Genomic DNA, 22161 nt, shown 5'->3' with positions numbered 1-22161 from the left:
AAATAAGAAATACTCGTTAATAAAGATGGAAAAAATATTTTATTTGTGTTATTTGTGTGTTTGTGTGTATGTGTATGTATGTGAATGCATATGTGTGTTTGTGTGTGTATACATGTATCTGTATGTGTGGTGTATTGTGTGTATGTGTGTGTTTGTGCAGAAATCTCACAATCAAAGTTTCCAGATCATTTAAAAATTTTTTTTGATTTGTGTTATTTGTGTGTGTGGGGTGTGTGTGTATATATGTATATGAATGTGTATGTGCGTATATGTGTGTGTATAGTGTATTATGTGTATGTGTGCCTGTTTGTGTTTGTATGTGTGTGTGCATCTGTGTATGTGTGTATATGTATGTAGCCTGGGTATGTATGTGTATGCATGTGAGGTGTGTGTGTGTGTGTGTGTGTGTGTGTGTGTGTTGGGGGGGGGGACTTTGGGGAGCAGGTTTGCTTCATTCACCCTGAATTACAAGGATCAAACCTAGGTGCCCAGACTTGTGTGACAAGGGCTTTCCATCCTGCCAGCTCAATCTTTGGCAGTGTAGTTAGAGGCCATAACAATGTCTTCTTTGATACAGAATATTGTTTCTGGGCGTAATGGTTCATACCTAAACCAGCCCTCGGGAAACAGAGACAGGATATCTCATGACTTCAAGATCTGCATACTGAGCACCATAGAGAGATCCTGTCTCTAAAGAAAAGAAAATTAGAATAAGGAGGAGGAGGAGGAGGAGAAGGAGGAGGAGCATGAAAGAGGAGAAGCATGACAGAGAAGGGTGGGTGGGAATGAAGAAGTGGCCATTAGCTTCCCCAGAATTCATCTTCAGATCTGATATAAGCTCTGAAATTTTCAGCTTTTTAAAGATTTTTATCATTTCCAATTATGTGTCAGTGTGTGTGTCTGCGTGTAGACATGTACATGTAAGGGCAGGCGCCTTTGGAGGCCATAGGGGTGGAATCCCTGGAAGCTAGAGTTATAAATGGTGGGACCCACCTGATGTGGGTGTTGGGAATTGAACCCAGGTCCTCTGGTAGAGCAGCAAGTGCTCTTAACCACTGAGCTATCTCTCCAGACACTGAAGCTTTCTTATCAGATGTCCTTCAACATCTTTCAATTCTCATGATATTGGAAAAATCAGGGTATCTTAGAGAGTGATGGAGCCTTTCTCTTCTTAGGGAGCTAGAATCCAGGAAACTCAACAGCCAGCCACCAAGACTACCTTGAGCCAGATTTTGTGGTTCTCACCTCTCAGATTCAGAGAATGAAAGGGATCAAAGAGAGTGGGTTTTAGAAGTTTGTTACAGATTTTTAGGTAGAAGCTTAAGAGGGAGGGAGGGAGGGAGGGAGGGAGGGAGGGAGGGAGGGAGGGAGGGAGGGAGGGAGGTAACTAGAGCTGAGCTTCTGTATAGCAAGCATGGTCCCAGGAAATAGAGTACTATCTAACTGTTTCTCTGGGTCTTTTTAAAGGACTTGTGCAGGCAGGCATGGTGGCACACATCTTTGAAATTTGTGAGGCAGAAGTAAAAGGATCTCTTTAGTTAAAGGTCTGCCTGATCTTTACATAGTGAGTTCTAGCACAGCAAGGATTACATAAAGAGACTCTGTCTCAATAGAGATAGATAGATAGATAGATAGATAGATAGATAGATAGATAGATAGATAGATAGGTAGGTAGATAGATAGGAGATAGACAGATATAACAAAGTACTTATGCCAGAAACTGGGGTGTAGTGTGGGGAGAGGGATGTTAGCCCAAGCCTTCAGTCCTGGGTGCTCATTTGGGAATAACAAAGAGGGACCAGGGTTCTCATCTGTTGTTCCTGTCAGCAAGGGCAGCTGAGGAATGGCTGCCTTGGGGTTCCAGGCCTGTCTGACCAGTTTCTGCTGCCTAGTCCCAACATTTCTGAAGAAGCAATCATAAAACCTTTAGGAGCCATATTAGGGACCAGAGCATCAAACACTTTTAGCCACGACAGGACCAAGGGCAATTTTGACTTATGGCTGAGGATATGAATGGTAGGAGACCCCTGCCCTGTCTGACCAGCTTCTATCTCCCGAACTCCTTCATTAATTTCTTATACATTGACAATGTTATCATTTCTCTTCTTAGCTGCTTCTAAATTCCAACTGAAGTAAACTCCCCAACTCACCGTCTCTCCTTTTACTCTGGCTTTGCCACAGGGGTATCAAGTATTCCCCCATTGAGGAAAACACAAAGCCCCATTACCTTTAGCTCAGTCTCCATGTTTTCCCAAATATTTGCAAGTTATCCTACCTGTCAAACAAAGTGATCTGGTAGACCAGATGGCAGTTTCTCTTGAATGCTTTCTCCTTCCTTACAATTCTTTTTTTTTTAAAGATTTACTTTATTTATATGAATACTTTATTTACTTTATTTATATGAATAGCTGTCCTCAGACTCACCAGAAGGGGGCATCAGATCCCATTACAGACAGTTGTGAGCCACCATGTAGCTGCTGGAATTGAACTCAGGACCTCTGGAAGAGCAGTCAGTGCTCTTAACCGCTGAGCCAGCTCTCCAGCCCCTTCCCTACAATTCTTGTTTTGTTCAGTTTGGACCTTTGAAACAGAATCTCACATAGCCCTCAGGCTGGCCCTACACACCCTATCCAAGAACATCCTTGACTCCAGCCTTCTTGTCTCCCAAGTGCTCAGACGGACAGGTTACCCTTGAATGTATGCGTTCCCTCTTAATGGCCTTTGCTCCTGAAAATTCCAACAGTCTGTGTTAACTGAAGGCTTATGCTTTGGACTTAGGGGCCCATGGGAGTGCTTCACTTAGGTTTCACCCCAGGGTCAGTTCCTCCCCCTGGGTCTGATGTTCATGCTACACACTTATGGAAATATGAAGGGGCTCCAGGCACTGAGAAGGTATCACTTGTGTGTGACTTTCTAAGTGAGCCAAGAAAGGAACTTCTGATCCAGGAACAAGGTATTTTGGTTTGGGTGGGTTTTTGTTTTTTTTTTTTTTTGGCTCTTTTCTTTTTATTTATGTGTATTGGGGGTTGGGACATACACATGCCACACCATTTGTGTGAAGGTCAGAACATTAATTGCAGGATCCAGTTTTCTCTTCCACCTCGTGCATCCCCAGGATTGAACTCAGGTCCTCAGGCTTGGCAGCAAGCACCTTCACTTGCTGAGCCATTTTGCCAGCCCAAAGCCTCAGTAGGAGGCCACCACAAGTCAGAATTCCTGCTGACACCCTTACCTGCTGGGTTAGAAGGAACTCGGGGACCTCTTGTCTTCCGCATCTTTGCAACCAGCCCTCAGGATTTCTAAACCAAACTGGGCGAAGTTTCGATGAAGATGAGCAAGAGACAGGAAAATAAAGTTAGATGTTGAGGGAGTGGCAAGAGAAGGAAGGCCGAGTGCTAGCACCAGACGTCCCGGAAGAATGTATTGAAACAGCAATAGGATGCCCAACCTAACAACCAGCTTAGAATAGACCAACAAGCCCGGTCAACCAAAACAAAAGGTAGGGGTTGGGGGTGGGGTGCAGGCTCCCGGAAGGACTCACCATCATCCACTCTGAGATGTAACACGCATAGAGATGGCCGGTGCTGGCACCTGGCGCCAATCCCGATGACTCCTCAGGTGATCGTCTCTGAGGTCCCACATCACAGTTCTTGGTCCAAAGGGAACGAAAGCCACTTCTTCTGGGCCAAGGGAGAGTACCCGTGACTGGGAGCAGAAATTCGGGCTGTCCCTAATGTCGTGTTCCACTGTGGAGGATGTGGCTTGAACTTTTTTTTTTTTTTTTTTTTTTTTTGGTTCTTTTTTTCGGAGCTGGGGACCGAACCCAGGGCCTTGAGCTTCCTAGGCAAGCGCTCTACCACTGAGCTAAATCCCCAACCCCGTGGCTTGAACTTTTTATAGTCACAAAACAAAAGAAGCTGAGTCACTACGTTCACCAAATACATCAGTGGGGGGTGTGACGAGGGCAGAGCTTTGGGGTCGGTGGGCGCCAGCGCTCTGGCAAGTTTAGCGATGCACTCCAGAAGATGTACCTAGGAGTCACAAAGATGCGAACTCAGAGCTAGTAGATGACTACTAAGGGGAACTAAAGATGTATGATTCTGACTCACGGTGTACAACATTCAGATGTCTCTTCACAACCTGAAGCCGCAGTTCAGCCGTCAGCAACCCAGATATGGCTCCTTCGGGGTTCATACTGCTTCCCTAGAACAGAAAGGAAACAGTATTTTTTTCCCCGAATGTGAAGTCATGTCCTACAAAAGCCACCCCCATGCCCCTAGAGTTCTCACATGTCCTACCTTTGATTCAATCCTTGATTTAGCAGATCAAGATGGCACCTTGATAGGTGCCAGGCATGGCAATGCCAGGGATACTGCAATGAGCCAAACCAGCAGCCGCCATCTATCATCTGATGCTGCCTGATCCCTCTCAGGCCTTTGTACTTCCTGATTATTGGACCTCACCCTCATTTGCATGTGGATATGAAGAACGCAGAGCTCCTCTAGATTGCTCACAGTCACATCCTCAGACAAAAAAAGAAAAAAAAAAAAGACTTGTTTACAGTGAGAGATCCCAACAGAGAGGGACTGGGGTTATTAGCTCAGTGGTGGAGCCTGCATTTGATCCCTAACACTGCAAACACTCGGTACCCATTAAATACCTGTATGCAGATACATCACTGCTGGCAGAGGCCTTACTGCAAGTGCAGCAAAGAGCTCTGAATTCAAGGAGTCTGGCGGCCCCTGACAAGCAAAGGAGACACCTGTAAGTCTGTGGTTCTCAGCATATAGGTCACCACCCACTTGGGGTCGAACACCAGATATTTACATTATAATTTGTAAACTAGCAAAGATACACTTCATTTATGAGCAACGAAATAGTTTGGGGGGGGGGGTCACCACAACACGAAGAACTGGTAAAGGGTCACAGCGTTAGGAAGGTTGAGAGCCACTGCTCTGAATGAATCGATCAAAGAGTGGAGCCAGGCTGTCAAGATGGCTAGAAATTAAGAACACTGGTTGCTCTTCCAGAGATCCTGAGTTCAATTCACAGCAACTATATGGTGGCTCACACGTGTCTATAATGACATCTGGTGTCCTCTTCTAGCCTGCATAATAAAAAAAATAAAAACTCTTTTAAAAGAGGGAGCTAGGAGAGAAGGGGTTTATGAGGCTCCCAAGTCTGAGAGGGGGGAGGGGAGAGGAGAGGAGGGGAGTGGGGAGCGCCTTTTCAGGGGTGTGGCCTCAGAATCAGGAGTTCATGCTCCTGTGAACAATCTCTCAACTGAGACCCTGTCAGCAACCCTAATGAAACTCATCTGGTCATCAAAAGTCATTAACTAATTAAGTAGGAAGAGCAAAGGCCTCAGAGATAGGGAAACGAAACTAGTTGGGTATGTCATTAATATGAATATGAAAAAATATGTTGTGTGTGTATGAAAATGCCAGAATGAAACCATATATATACATATATATATGTATAATTAACATAGTTAAATAAAAAATAAATTAGGGCTGGGAGACTGCCCAGTAGATGAGCACATCCACAGGAGGACTGGAATTTATAGCCCCAGAATCCTTGTAAAGAAGACAAGAGACCCCTGGGGCAAACCCTTCAGCTAGAGGAGGGATTCCAGGGAGAACCTGCCTAGACAAATACAAAGGAATGCAGGGTGTCCTTTCTACCTGCCTGCCAATGCATATGTAGGATCACCCACGTACACAAGAGGCCCACTCACAGAGTAACACGAACACACAGATATACACTAAAAAAACTTTGTTTTTAATTTAAATAACAAGTCCTTTAACCCCACCAGTGAGTAATTGAGGCAGGAGGATTAAGAAATTCAAGATCATACTTAAGCTTCCAGAGAGTTCCAGGCTAGCCTGGGCAACCTGCGACCCCGTTTCAAAACAAAAACAAAAACAAAAAAAACAAACAAACAAACAAAAAAAAAAGGTTCAACCAATACAGAGTGAATGACCTAAATCGGATAGCAATGTCACGGAGCCTTGTAATCTAGGGACAACATAATGTCAAGTCCCTCCTAGTTAGTGGAGGTAGGATGCGGGAGGAAAGTGCCTCCAAGACACCGCATATGCAAAGCACACACGCACGCACGCATACCAAGATAAGCAGAGGGAGGCTGGAGCTGGGGAGAGCCAGGCGGGGTCACAGCCCCGCGAGGTGTGGCTGCTGCAGTCAGCCAAGGTCTCCGGCTCCCAGGTTTCTCTGGTTTGCTTACTGTGCCCTACCTGGGCCCCAAGGTACTGACTCCGCCCTCTGAACCCCGGGAAAACCTAGGTGACCTGGGAGTGGGATATCTATTCTTGCGGTGGTGTGGGACGTCTGATGTCTGCGGGCCGAAAACGGAGAAATTGGGGTGCGGGGAGCGACGCCTTGCAGGAGGCTGCCCCGCCCCACTCCTCTTGATTTCGTTGAGGAGGGAGCCGCCCCGTTCCCGCCCCTAACTAGTCGGGCCGCGAGGAGCTTCTAGGAGGTGCAGACCCAGCCGACCTGCAGAGATGGAGGCAGCCAGCACCTGGGCGCTGCTGCTGGCCCTGCTGCTGCTGCTGCTGGCTCTGACGCTGCCCAGGACCCCGGCCCGAGGCCAGCTACCCCCGGGGCCCACGCCGCTGCCGTTGCTGGGGAACCTCCTGCAGCTGCGGCCCGGGGCGCTGTACTCGGGGTTCTTACGGGTAAGGGATCGCAAGGACATCCTAACGGGATATGCGCGGGGGCGGGGGGCGGGGGGCGGGGAGCCTTCTAAGTGTCTGGGCAGATGAGTCTTGCAGAAGCAGGAGTCCTGAGGGCAAAGAGACTATGATTGCCTTGAGCCTGAGACGCAAACAAGTTGACCCAGGCTGGGCAAGAGAGAGAGGGTATCCAGGTTGGGATGGGCAGAGCTCAGCCAGTCCTGGAAGTGGAATCCTGGGCTAAGAAAGAAAAGGAATGCCCTGAAAGGGGTATGAGAGCTGGGAGAGACACAGCTCACAGAAGTCTAGGAGGAAATGAGACCAAGACCCAGAGGGGTAGGGGTCCCAGGTCTCAGGGACCCACAGATTGCTGGAAGTTAGTGAGCTGGTACGAAAGCTGCAAAGCAGGCATTCTCTAAGCAAGAGGGTGGTGGGCGAGCTTGTCGTCCCCACCACCACCCGTTGGAAAGGAAGCATCTGGAAGCTGGAGGGGGCTGAGCAAAGAGCATCCTAGGGCTGAAGGAATCTGCCTCAGAGACTCCCAGAGTGGGAGGCGGGTGTAGCTCTGCTAGGAGGGAGCTAGGAGTTCCTGCCACCGGGTGGGAGGATGGGGAGGCAGTCCCAACTTGCTGGGGGTAGTGGGGGGGGGGGGAGTGAAGTTCTCCATTCAAAAATATTCTGAGGAACTTTTAAGGACAGAAAAGAGGAGTGGGCGTCTAAGGGAGAGACGGGACACATGCTTCATGGCACTTGGTTGTGATATTTAAGTGTTCAGTAGAGGTTGAAAGGGGTAGCCAGGTACTGGGAAGAGGGGGATTAAGCCAAACCAAAGCTGGTTGTGGATGGTCTCAAGATCAAAGGTTCGGAGAGCCGAGAGGGAAGGCAAAGGGATATGTTTAAGAAGCCCCCATCCCAGCACTCTGGAGGCAGAGGATCTCTGTGAGCTTGAGGCCAGCCTGATCTACAGAGCGAGAGTTCCAGGACAGCCAGAGCTACACTGAGAAAACCTGTCTCCAGAAAAATAAAAGGGTGAGGGTGGGGATGGGCTGAAGCTCCCATTCCACACGCTCATGCAAAAGGAGAGCAGCTTCCCAAAGGGATACTTTTTGCTTGCAGTGGAGAGCAGACCAGTTCCTGATACAGGGGGTAAAAGCCACACCACACGGTGTGGAACTAATACAGACTGCCTGATAGAGGCAGCTCCCCTGGGACCCTCTTCTCCCTCTCTGCCCCCAGCTAAGTAAGAAGTATGGGCCTGTGTTCACGGTACACCTGGGCCCCTGGCGCCGCGTGGTGGTCCTGGTTGGACATGATGCTATTCGAGAAGCCCTGGGAGGTCAGGCTGAGGAATTCAGCGGGCGGGGAACGTTGGCAACTCTGGACAAGACCTTTGATGGTCACGGTGAGTCATGAGTGCAAATGGGGGCTGCTGGGTCTTGCCCCACTAAAGGTATGGAAGGTTTTGTACAGGTGACTAAGTGCCTACCTTTCTAGGAAATGGGGTGACAACAGTGCCTGTCATTGAAGGTTGTACTAAGGTTGTTAAAGAAGAGAGCAGGCTTGTGTCAAGTGGGTGCTTACTCACCGACTTCCAACCAGAGTGATCATAATTACTACTCCCTTATCCGGGAATTGATAAATAAGCACTCATGGCACGGAAGCTTGACGTACGTGGCTCATTCCCAACATTTGGTAGGCTAAGACTGGAGGAACTCAGCATGCACTACATAGTGAGTTCAAGGTCAGCTTGGGCTACATAGGACATGACAGTGTGACTAGGATTTGTGGTAGAGCATGCATAGAACCTACCAGTGATAGTTGCAGGCCTTGTTCAGTGGAAAGTACTTAACTAGAATTCCCCAGTGAGGGGCTGGGGGCGTGGCACAGTGGTAGAGCCCCTGCCTAGAATCCCCAGTGAGGGGTTGGGGTGTGGCTCAGTGGTAGAGCCCCTGCCTAGAATCCCCCATTGATGGGCTGGGGTGTGGCTCAGTGGTAGAGCCCCTGCCTAAAATCCCCCAGTGGGCATGGTTCAACAGAGTATTTTCTTAGAATTCACTAATGAAGGGCCAAGGATCTTGTCCTCTCCCTAGCTTGTGTAATGCCATGGATTCCATGCCCAAACCAAAAGCAAGAGAAGAGGGCCAGGGGGCCCAAAACACAGAAATAATTCTTTATGCTAAGATGGGAAGCATGAGCAGCATGTGTGGAGCCCTGGCTTCAGTCTCCAGGACCACAGAAAAGTCCAGCAGCACAGTAGTGACTAAGCTGCCTACTTCCCCTAGAGAACCCAGACAGCCTGTCAGCAGACAGGATAGGAAGGGCGAGCTAGCACTGGGGGTTGGGGGGAATCTAGGATTCTAGGAATCCAGAGGCGGTGCCAGACGCAGCCTATGCTCTGAGACATACCCAAGAAACGACAGGACAAAGAGTCTGTCGAAGCTGCAGCTCTTGGGCTAGAAGGGAAGTTATATCCAGACAAAAGGACCAGCATGCTCGCATGTATAGAGGAAAGAGAATGGATGTCTTCAGTGCACAGGCCCTCGGTGCCTGGCCCTGTCCTAGGTACTGAGGACACTCAGTTTTCCAAGGCACATGCCGTGTCTTTTGGCTGTGAGAAAAATGTAGAAACTACAGAGGGGATAGAATTCTAAAGTGAGAAGAAGCACGGATCTGAGAGCAGGGACACAGTGTGGGGGTGGAGGTGCTGAACTGGAGTGGGGTGGGGAGGGAGGCAGGCTTCTCAGAGCAGGTGACATCTGGGCTGCAACACAATGAGGGAGTGGAGTTCCTCGAGGCTGGGGAAGCAGCAGAGAGTGGCGGCTTAGGCCTTTGATCCAAGTACTCAACAGGCTGAGTCAAGAGGATTGTTAGGAGTTCAGGCCAGCCTGGGCTACATAGCAAGACCCTCTCAAAAAAAATCATTAATAATTAAAAACAAAAGGATGGGGTCAAGGAAGATGGTTAAGCAGTTCTTAAAGAGAACTTGAGCCTTGTTCCCAGGACCCGTTTTGGGCAGCTCACAATAGCTTATATTCCTGCTTCAAGGGATCTGACCTCCTCTTCTGGCCTCCCCAGGCACTTGTTGTATATGTGTGAACATACACAACACACAGAGAAATTAAAAAAAAATAAATCTTTTAAAATAAGTAAAACAATAGACTGCATCTAGGAATGTACTGAGGTGTGGGAGCGTCCCTGGTGTCTCTGTACCTGCTGGATAGTGAAGGGGCTGGGGGCGTGGCTCAGTGGTAGAGGCCCTGCCTAGAATCCCCCAGTGAGGGGCTGGGGGCGTGGCTCAATGTAGAGCCCCTGCCTAGAATCCCCCAGTGAGGGCCCAAGGAAGAGAATTTAACACTGGTAGAGAGCTTAACATGTGCAAAGCCCTAACTAGGTTCATGTCCATCAACCCCTAAAAGAACTAGAGGGGTGGGAGCATGAGAAAACAGCAAGGGTCCAGGTGGGGTTGGGGGATTGTGAATGAAGCCTTTGAGGAAACGAGAGAAGTTGTAGTTGATGATTAATAAAGCTAGAAGTCATCATGCTTCTGTCCACCTAGCAGGCCTGTGAGTCACACAGGAGCAGCTGGGCTCTGGTTTTCTGAGAGCTATGCATTTCCCCAGGGAAAAGGCTATGGAGTGAACAGAACTGAAGGTTAAAAGCCCAGAGAAGGGGGGCTGGGAATTTAGCTCAGTGGTAGAGCGCTTACCTAGGAAGCGCAAGGCCCTGGGTTCGGTCCCCAGCTCCGAAAAAAAGAACCAAAAAAAAAAAAAAAAAAAAAAAAAAAGCCCAGAGGAGGGACTAGCTGGACCATGACAAGGACTAAGGATGGAGAGAAAATGTATTTGTCAGAGAAGGCTGAGAGGGCTAGGATTCTGAGGAACAGCCAAGGGATGGGTAGTGGGGCTGAGGTAGGGAAAGGAAAGATCTAGAAGCTGGTTTCAGACATGAGAGGAGCCCAGGACAGCTTCCAACTGCCACTACAAGCCAGCCTTCATCCCATAGCTCTGAGCTCAGGAGGGGAGAACTGTGCAAAGGCATGTGTCTTGGATAAAAGAAAAGACGATGTGACCTTAACCTTCTTGCTCTCTGTTCATATTCTCACCTTGGCTCCTCAGGACCCATGGTGCTCCTCCACACATGCTGGGACACGAGGGGACAAAGAGGGATAAAAAGGTGATGGGTGGTTAGTCACACGTTCAGGCTATCTCCTCTGGCTTAAGCTCAAAGGATAAAGAGCTAAGTCAACTGTGTACTTATAGATCACCTACTGAGTCCTTATTACACACACACACACACGCTCACACTCGCGTATGCACAGACCATCTGCCAGGCTGGTACAGGTTCAGGACAGGGCCCTGGGACATCTCACTGAAGGGAAGGGACCAGTCTCTTCCTGAATCTGGCTTTCTATGCAGGAGTTTTCTTTGCCAATGGGGAGCGGTGGAAACAGCTGAGGAAATTCACCCTGCTGGCTCTACGGGACCTGGGCATGGGCAAGCGAGAGGGCGAGGAGCTGATCCAGGAGGAGGTGCAGAATCTGGTGAAGGCTTTCCAGCGGACGGAAGGTCAGCAGGGTGGAGCCGACAGATGCTTCCAGCCAAGAGGAAGAGGAACCGTCCCCTTTGTTCCTGGGTGGTGGTGAATCTGCTAAGGAGTGGTGGGGGGTGCACGGGGTGGGGAACTTTGCTCACCTCCTCGCTGACTCTGTCCTTTATCCCTGGAGGTGCCACAACTGTCCTCCCTGTCCTTGGGACATTGGTACCCTTGAGCAGGCTCTCTTTCTCCCTCTCTCCCTTCCTTCCTCTTTAACCCCCTATCTCCTTTGTCTTGTTTTGTCTGAGACAGAATTTTACTAGTTAGGCCAGTCTGTCTGGCCTGGAACTGGTAATTAATCCTTCTGCCTCAGTCTCCAAGTGCTAGGACTGCAGGTGTGAGCTACCATGCCTGGCACGCTCTCTCTCTCTCTCTCTCTCTCTCTCTCTCTCTCTCTCTGTGTGTGTGTGTGTGTGTGTGTGTGTGTGTGTGTGTGTGTGCACGCGCGCGCGCGCGCTGTTTATCTGATTTCATAAATAAACCACAGTAAGTGTCTTTCAATGGTAAAAAAACAGCATCCTTGACACAGGGGATTCTAATGAAATCAGCAGCGTCAGGAACAGACAGTTGCTTCCTGAGGTTTAGCCACTGCCTGTAACAGGCCAGTGAACACAAAGCGAAACACAGGTGGCCTTCTTATTTCTGAGACAGTGATAGAATGTTCCCCGTGTTCAAACATGTTTGTACGCCCAGCTATATGAATCCAAGTGTAAAACCACTCAATAGGTGTGAGGTGACACCCCCATCTTTGTGGAACATTGAACGTAACTACTTAATCTTGAGAAAGGGGGAGAGAGCCCCGCTAGCATGCAGCTGGAGCTGTTATTCTACAGAAGCTCACTTCCGCTTCACCACAAGTCGGTTTTATTTAAATCAGGGCTGTCCGACAAAAACATTGCTCGTCATTCGCGTTCTGAATTGAATCACGGTTCACATATGAGACATTTGTTTTGCGATAAGTAAGGCAGAGTAGACTTGGGTTTTGTAAGTCAGTGTTTCTCGGTGTCGCCCTGGCTGTCCTGGACCTCACTCTGTAGGCCAGGCTGGCCTTGAACTCAGAGAGATCCACCCGCCTCTGTCTCCCCAGTGCTGGCACCAAAGGTATGCGCCATCACTGCCTGGCTTCACTCTTCACCTTTTTAAGATAAGCTATTCAGTCTGCCCTCTCCTTTCTTAATCCAGAGAACGTCATTTCTGTCCCAGATATGTATTCTTTGAATTCTCCAAATACTCCATTAGGGCTTTATCTCCCAGGTGATCCTTTGTTCTCCTTGGCATCTGTGTAAGAGAATCCGTTGGCCTGGCCTGGCTTCCACCCAGACAGACCCTAGAGATTTGATCCAGTCCCATGCTTGCCTCTCTTTTCCACAGTGTGGCACTGGGCACACCTCTGACCAAAACTCTTCTGGCCTTTCTCAATATTCCAAACCACTCAAATGCTGCAACCCAAAGACAGATGCCCTGTTCTCTCTCTTTTCTCTCTCTTTGTTGCTAGGCTTTGTTTTAGGTTTGGGGTGTGTGTGTGTGTGTGTATGTGTGTGTGTGTGTCTGTGTGTGTGTGTGTCTGTGTGTGTGTGTTTTGTTTTTTTGCTTTTCGAGACATAGTCTCACTCTGTAACCCTTGAACTCCCAGCAATCTGTAACCCTTGAACTCCCAGCAATCCTTCTGTCTCAGCTTCTCAAGGGCCAGGAATACAGGTGTGAGCTACCACAACTAGTGTAATGCTCTTTCTGCCTCTTTTTATCTAATTCTAATCTCTCTCTCTCTCTCTCTCTCTCTCTCTCTCTCTCTCTCTGCCTTCTATGCCTCACAGGACGTCCATTCAACCCTTCCATGCTGCTGGCCCAGGCTACCTCTAATGTTGTCTGTTCCCTCATCTTTGGCATCCGTTTGCCCTATGAAGATAAAGAGTTTCAGGCTGTGATCCAGGCAGCAAGTGGGACCTTGTTGGGGATCAGCTCTCCATGGGGCCAGGTAAGTGCTGGAGGCCTTCTCTAGCCCCAAAGCTTCCTGTCAAACGCTCTGGGAATGAGTTGTCTTCCTGTACCCACAGGCCTACGAGATGTTCTCCTGGCTACTGCAGCCCTTGCCAGGCCCCCACACACAGCTCCAGCACCACTTGGGCACCCTGGCTGCCTTCACTATCCAGCAGGTACAGAGACACCAGGGACGCTCCCACACCTCAGGTCCTGCTCGTGACGTCGTCGATGCCTTCCTGCAAAAGATGGCGCAGGTGTGGAAGAGGAAAGTCCCTCTTGAATATGACTGGCAACTGGCCTAGCTAATAGTCCATTTACTTAGCGTATGCTGAGCCCTCATTCCCGGGGTGAACTCAGGATGGGACTCTGGGGAGGATTTATTTTGCTAGAGGAAGAGACCATTCCTTTTTGATTCTAGTCTGCTATAAAGAGCTTTCTTTCTTCAGAGACTGAGAGCTCCCCTGAGGGTCTTTATTACTCTCTTCCCTTTTTACTTTTGGTGAGATATGACCTTACTCTGTAATCAGGCCTGGAACTCACCCTGAGGCCTAGGCTGGCCTGGAACTCACCCTGAGGCCTAGGCTGGCCTGGAACTCACCCTGAGGCCTAAGCTGGCCTGGAACTCACCCTGAGGCCTAGGCTGGCCTGGAACTCACCCTGAGGCCTAGGCTGGCCTGGAACTCACCCTGAGGCCTAGGCTGGCCTGGAACTCACCCTGAGGCCTAGGCTGGCCTGGAACTCACCCTGAGGCCTAGGCTGGCCTGGAACTCACCCTGAGGCCTAGGCTGGCCTGGAACTCACCCTGAGGCCTAGGCTGGCCTGGAACTTTGAGATATCCCCCTGTGTCTGCCTCCTAAGGGCTAACCCCCCAGGCCTGGCTTCAGGTCTTTTCTCTACCTCCATGTGTCTGTATACAAGTTGGCAGAGCTCTCTAGCAAGCAGGAAGCCCTAGGTACCACCCCTAGAACCACATGAACTGGTTATGGTAGCTCACACTTGTCATCCCAGCACCTAGGACGCAGAAGCAGGAGGTCATCTTCATCTGTATAGCAAGTATGAGGCCAGCCTGAGCTACATGAGACCCTGTTTCATAAACAAGAGTAATGACCAATGACTTGTCTTGGTGGGTAAAAGGATTTGGCATCAAATCTGACTATCTGTGTTTGAGACCCAGGACCCATAGGACAGGGAGAACCAGCTTCTGCAAGTTGTCCTCTGACTTCCATATGCATACCATGGCACACCCATGCCCACACATAAAATTTTTTAAAAAATATTTTTTTTAAAATCTTTAATCCCAGCACTCAGGAGGAAGGAAACAGGTAAATCTCTGTGACCAGCCTAGTCTACAGAGTGAGTTCCAAGACAACCAAGGATACACAGAGAAACTTTGTCTGGAATAATAATAACAACAACAACAACAATAAATAAATAAACTTGAATCTGTATCCCACTTAAATAACAGTTCCTCACTTCCCAACTTGTCCCAAACACTTATTTCAATACTCAGGAGAAAGAAGACCCAGGTACAGAATTCACCGAGAAGAACTTGCTGATGACAGTCACATACCTGCTGTTTGCTGGGACTATGACCATCGGAGCCACCATCCGCTATGCCCTTCTGCTCCTACTGAAGTACCCTCAAGTCCAAAGTAAGAAACTGGTCCTGCCAGGTGGCCCCAGGAACCAGAGCAGCGGTTCCAGAGGACAGAATGTGGAAATGAAAAAGAACATGGCTTGGAGTTCCCCAAGGGGTTCCCCGAGTGGCGAGGGCTTCCAGAACTTCTGATCACAGTGCAAGATGTAGTGAGAGGCGAGACAGGACCCACCTGTGCCACCTTGTCACCTTGTCCCCACTCATGGGGAGCCATAGAAGGATCTTGAACAGGGAAGATATGATTGGTTTGTGCATTTATTTTTATTTGAGATAGGATCATACTTTATAGCCCAAGCTAGCCTGCTGCTCACTGTTTAGCCCAGGCTGGTCTCTAACTCAGCATCCTAGCTCGGCTTCCCTAGTGCTGGATGTTTAAATTACCGCATGCAGTTTATATCTGCATTTTAGAAAATATCTGAGCTTCCATGACAGATTGAACTGTAGGAGACTGGAACTCAGTGGCAGAGTTCTTGCCTAGAGTCTCAGGGGACAGTGAAGGGGAGCTCAAGAGCCCTTGCTTAGAATCGATCCACTGGTGAAAGGTGGGGATGTGACTCAATGGTAGAGTAGAGTGATTGCCTAGCAAGCAGGAGGCTCTGGATAACATTCCCAGTTAACACCCCACAACATGCACACATGCACACACGCGCACACATGCACACACGCGCACACACACACACACACACAGGAACACCATATGCAGATGCGCACACTCACGCAGGCACACATGTACACACATGCATGTAGGAACACACGCACACACACATGCATACAGGAACACACATACGCACATATGCACATGCACGCAGGCACACACATGAATGAATGCATGCAGGAACATACATACACACATGTGCATACTCTCACAGGCACACATGTACACACATGCATGTAGGAACACACGCGCACACACACACACATGCGCACACGCGCGCACAGCGGATTGTAAATGATGAGAGAAGACCCAAGCACTCCAGTAGGTGGACAGAAACCTGAAGAAATAAGACAGGGTTAGGCGGGACACAGGGGATAGAAGCGGAATAGGCTGGTCTTGAGAACAAGGAAAGGAGGACTTGTCCAAGGGTACACTTGAGTTTCTAGCTGGCAAACTGCGGACAGTGGAGTCACCCTGAGCTAGAGACAGGAAAGATGAGGACGGTGTTGCTGTCAAAGGGGATGCTGAACACTGTGGGTCTTGCCTGTAATCCCTGCACTCAGGAGGCCTGAAGCAGAATGACTGCCACAAGTTCAAGGCCAGCCTTTATCACATAGTGAATGACAGCCTTGGCTACTTACCAAGAACCTGTCATAAGAAAAAGAAGGGCAAATGCAGGTGGGGAAATATATTAAAGTCACCTTGGAAGGCAAGCAGGAGGCTCTGGGTAACATTCCCAGTTAGCACCCCACAACATGCACACATGCACACATGCACACACACACACAAAGACACACACACACACACACACACACACACACACACACACACACGGAGAAGAATACAAACTTCACAAGACACTGGACCAGGCCTGGAGTTTAAAAATTATAATCAGGGCTAGGGAGATGGTTCAGAGGGCAGCTGCACAAGCATGAGGATGTGAGTTCAAATCCTCACCATTTATGTAAAATGCTTGGCACAGCTGTACCATAACTCAGCACTAAGGGAGGAGGGGCTGAGACCGGAAAATCACTACTGGCTGCCAGCCTAGCTCCGGGTTCAGTCGTAGATAACGGGAATAAGGTGGCTAGTAATGGAGCAAGACAGGGACATCCTCCTCGGGCGCCCCAGCACACTTGTGTGCACACCCCCATCCCCCACACCCCATCTAGGTGTGGTAGTGCACACCTGTAATCCCAACGCTTAGTAGGATGTGAGTTTGAGGCCCAGGCTTGGTTACACGTGGAGATACACTCTAGCCTGGCTCATAGACAAAACAGAACAAACAAAGCAATGAAAAAGAGGTCATGATCAGAGCTGAGGCTAACCCTGAACCTGTAGTAAGTGAGGAAGGGCAGGTGGATAACAGGCCAGGCTGGGAATGAACTCCCCACCCCCACCTCCAATCCCACTCCCACCCCCAACCCCACCCCCACCCCCAATCCCACCCCCACCCCCAATCCCACCCCCAGGGAACTCAATGTCTCCAGCTAAATGCCTGAAGGCTAGTGAAGTAACCTGACCCCTAGTGAAGTAGCCTGACCGAATAAGCAGCACTCTAAGGCCCAGGGCCATTACTGGACTCAGCTATGACTTTGAGTGGATGTCTGAGGCTCTGTGGGTCTCAGTTTCCTCATCTAGAAAATGGTGATCAATAACAGTCTCCACCATGCCCACACCTTTAATCCCATTGCTTGGGAGGCAGAGGAAAGTGATCTCTGTGAGTCCGAGGCTAGGCTGGTTTATGTAGCGATTTACAGGACAGCCACTCTCAACACCATTTTTTTGCTAAGGGAGTTAAGGCAAAATAGATACAATATCCAACATAGGCAGACGAGACCCCAGGCTTACCTGCTCCTCACCTGCTGCTAGCCTCACCCCCAAACCACTCCTGCACAAGATGAGGCTTCTGGGGGAAGAATCCTAGGGGTCCATCCCACCCTTGACCCGTAACACTCTTGATTCAGAGCGTGTTCGGGAGGAGCTGATCCAGGAGCTGGGTCCCAGCAGGACTCCAAGTCTCAGCGATCGAGTTCGCCTCCCTTACACGGATGCTGTTTTACACGAGGCACAGCGGCTCCTGGCCCTGGTACCCATGGGAATGCCCCACACCGTCACGAAGACCACTTCCTTCAGAGGATATACTCTGCCCAAGGTAGGTGTATGGCACGGCCAGAGCAATTACCTCTGCCCTGGGACTTGCCTTTGGATGTCTCTGCCTCTGTCTGGTCCACCCCTTTCTCTCCCGCCTCCATTGAAAAACAGTTCAGAATAGAACCACCAGGGGGCGACATACCTCCAATCCTGAGAGAACAGCAGCGGCTCCTTCTGGAATCAAATCCTTATGCTAGTTAGCCCTGTTATTTTCTAGCTGGAACTTGAACAAATTGCTTCATCCGCTGAGCTTCAAAATACCCCTCTTCTAAATTAGGAATAACGATACTAATAGTCATTCGGACTTGTAAAATAATGCTTGAAAAACATCTACCCAGCTCTTGATGGTGGATGGGTGCCCATGTACACACAGAGGACAGCCACAATGTCATAATAAACACCTTACATCGTGTCAGCCATTGTTCTGGATGCTTTCTGTTAGCGTCATTTTCTTTCATCTGCAAAACAATCCTATGCAGTCATCACACCCATTTTACAGATGGCAGAACTAAGAGGTGTGCACCCAGCCAGAGAGTGGGAAGACAAGATTTGAACCCAGGACCTAAGCTTTAATCACTTCAACCTTTCTTTCTGTTACTTAGTAACAGTTCCATGATCCTTTTCCGGGAGCTCCTTAACCTTCACAGCTCACATGCCAGGGGCCAGACTTTGTAGCAAATCACACTTTGCCCCTCTGCTCTGACTCCTCCGCCTGCCTTCACCCTCTCCCATGACAGCCCCAAGAATACACAAGCTCTGGTCTGGCCCGAGGGACTGCAGCCCTCCCTGCCTGTCCCTTCTTGGACATCCCTCCCACACATACTCTTGTCTTGCCTCCCTGCGACATTCCCCAGAGAGGTGACTTCGTACAGCCACAATTTAATCTCGAGATCACAACAGACTCCCAGAATCTCAAAACAGTATAAAAATAGCACACTTTGCCAGTCTCCCCTAGGGGTTTCTTTGGCTACTGCTTAAGTTCTCTAGGCCTTAGTTTCTCCCATTTTTTTCATAGTCCTCCCTTCACCCTATAAGATACTAGGGGTGAACCCAGGACCTCTTACACATTAAGCAAATGTTCTACCACCAACTTACATCCTAGACGCACACCCTTGTGGAGGTTTGTTTGGATGGTTGGTTTTTTTTATTTTTCTTTCTTTCTTTCTTTCTTTCTTTTTTTTTTTTTCCCCTGATTTTTCTTTTGAAATATGATCATTGGGGTTGGGGATTTAGCTCAGTGGTAGAGCACTTGCCTAGCAAGCGCAGGGCCCTGGGTTCGGTCCCCAGCTCCGGAAAATAACAAACAAACAAACAAACAAAAAACAAGGAAATATGATCTTTTTAAATAGCATGGGCTGGCCTTGAACTTGCAATCTTGCCTCCTTCCTATCTCAGCCTCCAGGCTCGTGCCATTACACCCAGACTCTCCGTCTTTAAATTGGGCTTCTCCTTCCTGAGCTTAACTCCAGAGACTCAAGGTGTGAGGACAGGACAGGACTGTGTCCGTGTGAGCCTGTTACATACAAGGCAGTGGGTGTGAATGTGAAAGAAAACGCTTGGTTATCCCAGTGTGGTAACACAACACCTGCTATGTCACCACTGAGAAACTGAGGCAGGAGAATTGCTGCCAGTTCAAGGCTAGCTTGGGATGCATAGTGACACCAGGCCTAGAACGAAAGTAGGAGCAAACGGGAGAAGAGAGAGAAAGGCACAGAAGTGGTTATTTAAAAAAGAATGCACAGTGCTGTGGCTGAGGACCCAAGTTTCGTTCTCAGCATCCATGTTGGGTGGCTCACAGCTGCCGGTAACTCCAGCTCCAGGGGGACACGACGCTTCTGCACCTACAAGGATTCATATGCACATACACACACTCTGACACACATGCATAAAATTTAAAAAAAAAACAACTAAATACCTATAAATCTTTTCTTTAAAAAATAACTTAATTTTTAATCCAGTTATTTTAAGAGTATACATGGAGAACACCCAACTGTGTGAGCTTTCACCTGTCTCCTCAGGGCACTGAGGTCTTTCCTCTGATTGGCTCCGTACTGCACGACCCTGCGGTTTTCCGGAACCCGGAAGAGTTCCATCCAAGCCGCTTCCTGGACGACGACGGTCGGATTAGAAAACACGAAGCCTTCCTGCCCTACTCCTTAGGTATCTAATGGGCTTTCGGGATAATCAGAGGGTGCTGACTGGCCCGTGGCTCCAATTGGGGAGGCGCTTTCCCGCACCCCTGGGTCTCTGTCGGTTCCCAGGATCCCGTGAGCCCAGATGTGACCATGGCTGACTCAGTCCTTCCCACCAGGTAAGCGAGTCTGCCTAGGAGAAGGCCTGGCTCGGGCGGAGCTGTGGCTCTTCTTCACTTCCATCTTGCAAGCCTTCTCCCTGGACACCCCGTGCCCGCCGGGTGACTTGAGTCTGAAGCCAGCTGTCCGTGGACTTTTCAACATCCCCCCGGACTTCCAGCTGCAGGTCTGGCCCACTGGCGATCAGTCCAGATGAAGGAAGGAATTTGGAAGGTGGGAGCCACCTGGGACGACACAGTGTGTGAAGCAGGAGTCTCGGGAGCTACCCCATACCACACACCATGCACCAAGGTAGCTGTGAAGACCAGGGGGCCACATCCCCAGGACATAACCGCACGGCAACCGACGCGTATGCTTTTTTGGAGAGGGCTGTCTGAAACGGGATCTTGCTATGGGACACACGCGGATCTCAAAACTTGTGATCCTCCTGCCTCAGCGCCCTGGTTGCTGTAATTAAAGGTATGCACCGCCATGAAGAAGAGCTGCATAGGTTTCCAGCCTACATCAATGTAATGTAGACCATCCGGCATCACAAGCATATAGCTAGATACCCACCATCCACCACACAATTGCGTATGCACACAACCTTAATCTAGCCTACACAGACGCGCAAACAACCCAACCGCGTTCAGGACTCTTACTCTCCCTGTCTAACGCTCTCAGCACCACGTTGCTGGGTCCCTGCCATAGAAAACAGCATGCCCCAGCTGGGGTCGTGTCACAGCCAGAACGATGTTCCTGTCTACTCCCATGGAATGACCTCACCACCATCCAGGCATCTCCATCTACGGCCACTAGCCAGAAATCCACACAGCCAAACCTTACACGACAACATCTTGGCTCTTCCAAACGTCTTCCCACTGAGACACACCGTGACGACAAACTATTCCCCCGCCGCCTCCACACCCTTGCCCCTCAAACATGCTCCTTCCAGCAAATTTCCCCAATATAACTGTTTCCTGGTCTGTAACTGCGCTCACAGACCTTGTACAGACAGGGACCACAGACCCAGAGGAAAAAATTCCCAGTCGTGTTTTACATAATTGCATTATCAGGGGCCTGCTCTCAAACACATTCTGATCTCAGGCTGCCTACAAGTCCTCATGGGAGTGCTGGAAATGTACCCCTCCCCTGGAAGGACTAACTGGTCAAACAGGGATGGAGCAGGGGAGTGCTGTTGGATGTTTCCAGCCCTCCTTATCAGGACAGAAGCCATATCTGACCTCTTTGTGTCCCCATTTTGCAATAAAAGTTTGTCTCTGGCCCGGGAACGGACACCCTCGGCTTGTGTGAGTAAGGGGTGGGGATGAGGGAGTCCGCCCCTCCCCTGAGGCTGGGAGGGAGCAGAAAAACATGGTAACCGCCCACCTCGCTGTTGACATCAATGCCAGATGTGTAGCTGAGGGGGTGGGGAGAGGGAACAGACAGGGCTGGGGCTGTCTGCTGTGAGCTTTAGGATCACCGGAAAGTCTTCAGCCAACAACAGCTCTGGCCTCTGGGAGGGCTCCAAATCTGAAAGCAGATTGCTGACACACAGGCACTAAGGACTCAGGCCGCACACTCTACCCTTGTTTCCACTACCAGGCGTCTCCTGGTTTTTCCCATCACTCCATTTTTTTTTTAAACAGCCATCAACTCTATCGATGCTGTCTGGAGGTGTAGCTCAATGGTGGGCGCCTGCTTAACATGTATAGGGCCCGGAGTTCCATCTTCGTTACTGACAGAAATAAAAAATAAAATGGCCACTAGCTTCTGCTGGGTCTGCTTCGCTTATCACTCTTTGTTACGGTTATTTTAAGAAAAAATTAGAAAATAATTGAACATGCGTTGTCTTTTAATTTCATTTAGGACAGGGCCTTAGGTAAGCGGTGGCGGTGCACCCCTTTAATCCCAGCACTTGGGAGGCAGAAGCAGGTGGATCTGTGTGAGTTCCAGGCCAACCTGGTCTACAGATCAAGTTCTAGGACAGCCAGGGTCATTTGAAAAACCTAAAAAAAACAAAAACAAAAACAAAAAACAGGAGGAACGGGAGGAAGAAAAAGAACAAGAGGAGGAGGGGAATCTCATGTAGCCCAGGCTGAGTTCTCTGTAAAGCCAAGGCTCCCCTTGAACTTC

At 49.5% G+C, this 22161-nt stretch overlaps 1 protein-coding gene and 1 pseudogene across 2 annotated transcripts; one reads left to right on the top strand and one right to left on the bottom strand.

Moving 5' to 3' along the window:
* The first annotated feature begins 6466 nt into the window (after window positions 1–6466).
* Window positions 6467–21799, top strand: Cyp2s1 (cytochrome P450, family 2, subfamily s, polypeptide 1). 2 transcript variants are annotated; one of them, NM_001107495.1, is made up of 9 exons: window positions 6467–6698; window positions 7932–8097; window positions 11111–11260; window positions 13103–13263; window positions 13343–13522; window positions 14779–14920; window positions 17548–17735; window positions 19753–19894; window positions 20046–21316. In NM_001107495.1, the coding sequence occupies exons 1-9, from the start codon at window positions 6525–6527 to the stop codon at window positions 20240–20242; spliced, it is 1500 nt and encodes a 499-aa protein (NP_001100965.1). In that variant the 5' UTR covers window positions 6467–6524; the 3' UTR covers window positions 20243–21316. The 2 variants fall into 2 exon arrangements, with proteins under 2 accessions (NP_001100965.1, XP_038967424.1); XM_039111496.2 differs by lacking the exons at window positions 6467–6698; window positions 7932–8097; window positions 11111–11260 and adding an exon at window positions 11740–12389 and having other exon boundaries at window positions 20046–21799.
* Window positions 12400–12714, bottom strand: LOC134485281 (cytochrome c-like; annotated as a pseudogene).
* Window positions 21800–22161: the final 362 nt, after the last annotated feature.

The sequence above is a fragment of the Rattus norvegicus genome, chromosome 1 (assembly GCF_036323735.1).
Source record: "Rattus norvegicus strain BN/NHsdMcwi chromosome 1, GRCr8, whole genome shotgun sequence".
In the NCBI taxonomy this organism is placed as follows: domain Eukaryota; kingdom Metazoa; phylum Chordata; class Mammalia; order Rodentia; family Muridae; genus Rattus; species Rattus norvegicus.
This window is presented reverse-complemented; position numbering and strand designations above follow the sequence as displayed.

Coding starts and splice junctions, on each gene's coding strand:
- Cyp2s1 (NM_001107495.1), top strand. CDS start 6,525: ATGGAGGCAGCCAGCACCTGGGCGCTGCTGCTGGCCCTGCTGCTGCTG. Junction 11,261..13,102: donor GGCTTTCCAGCGGACGGAAG/GTCAGCAGGGTG, acceptor TATGCCTCACAG/GACGTCCATTCAACCCTTCC. Junction 13,523..14,778: donor TCCTGCAAAAGATGGCGCAG/GTGTGGAAGAGG, acceptor TTCAATACTCAG/GAGAAAGAAGACCCAGGTAC.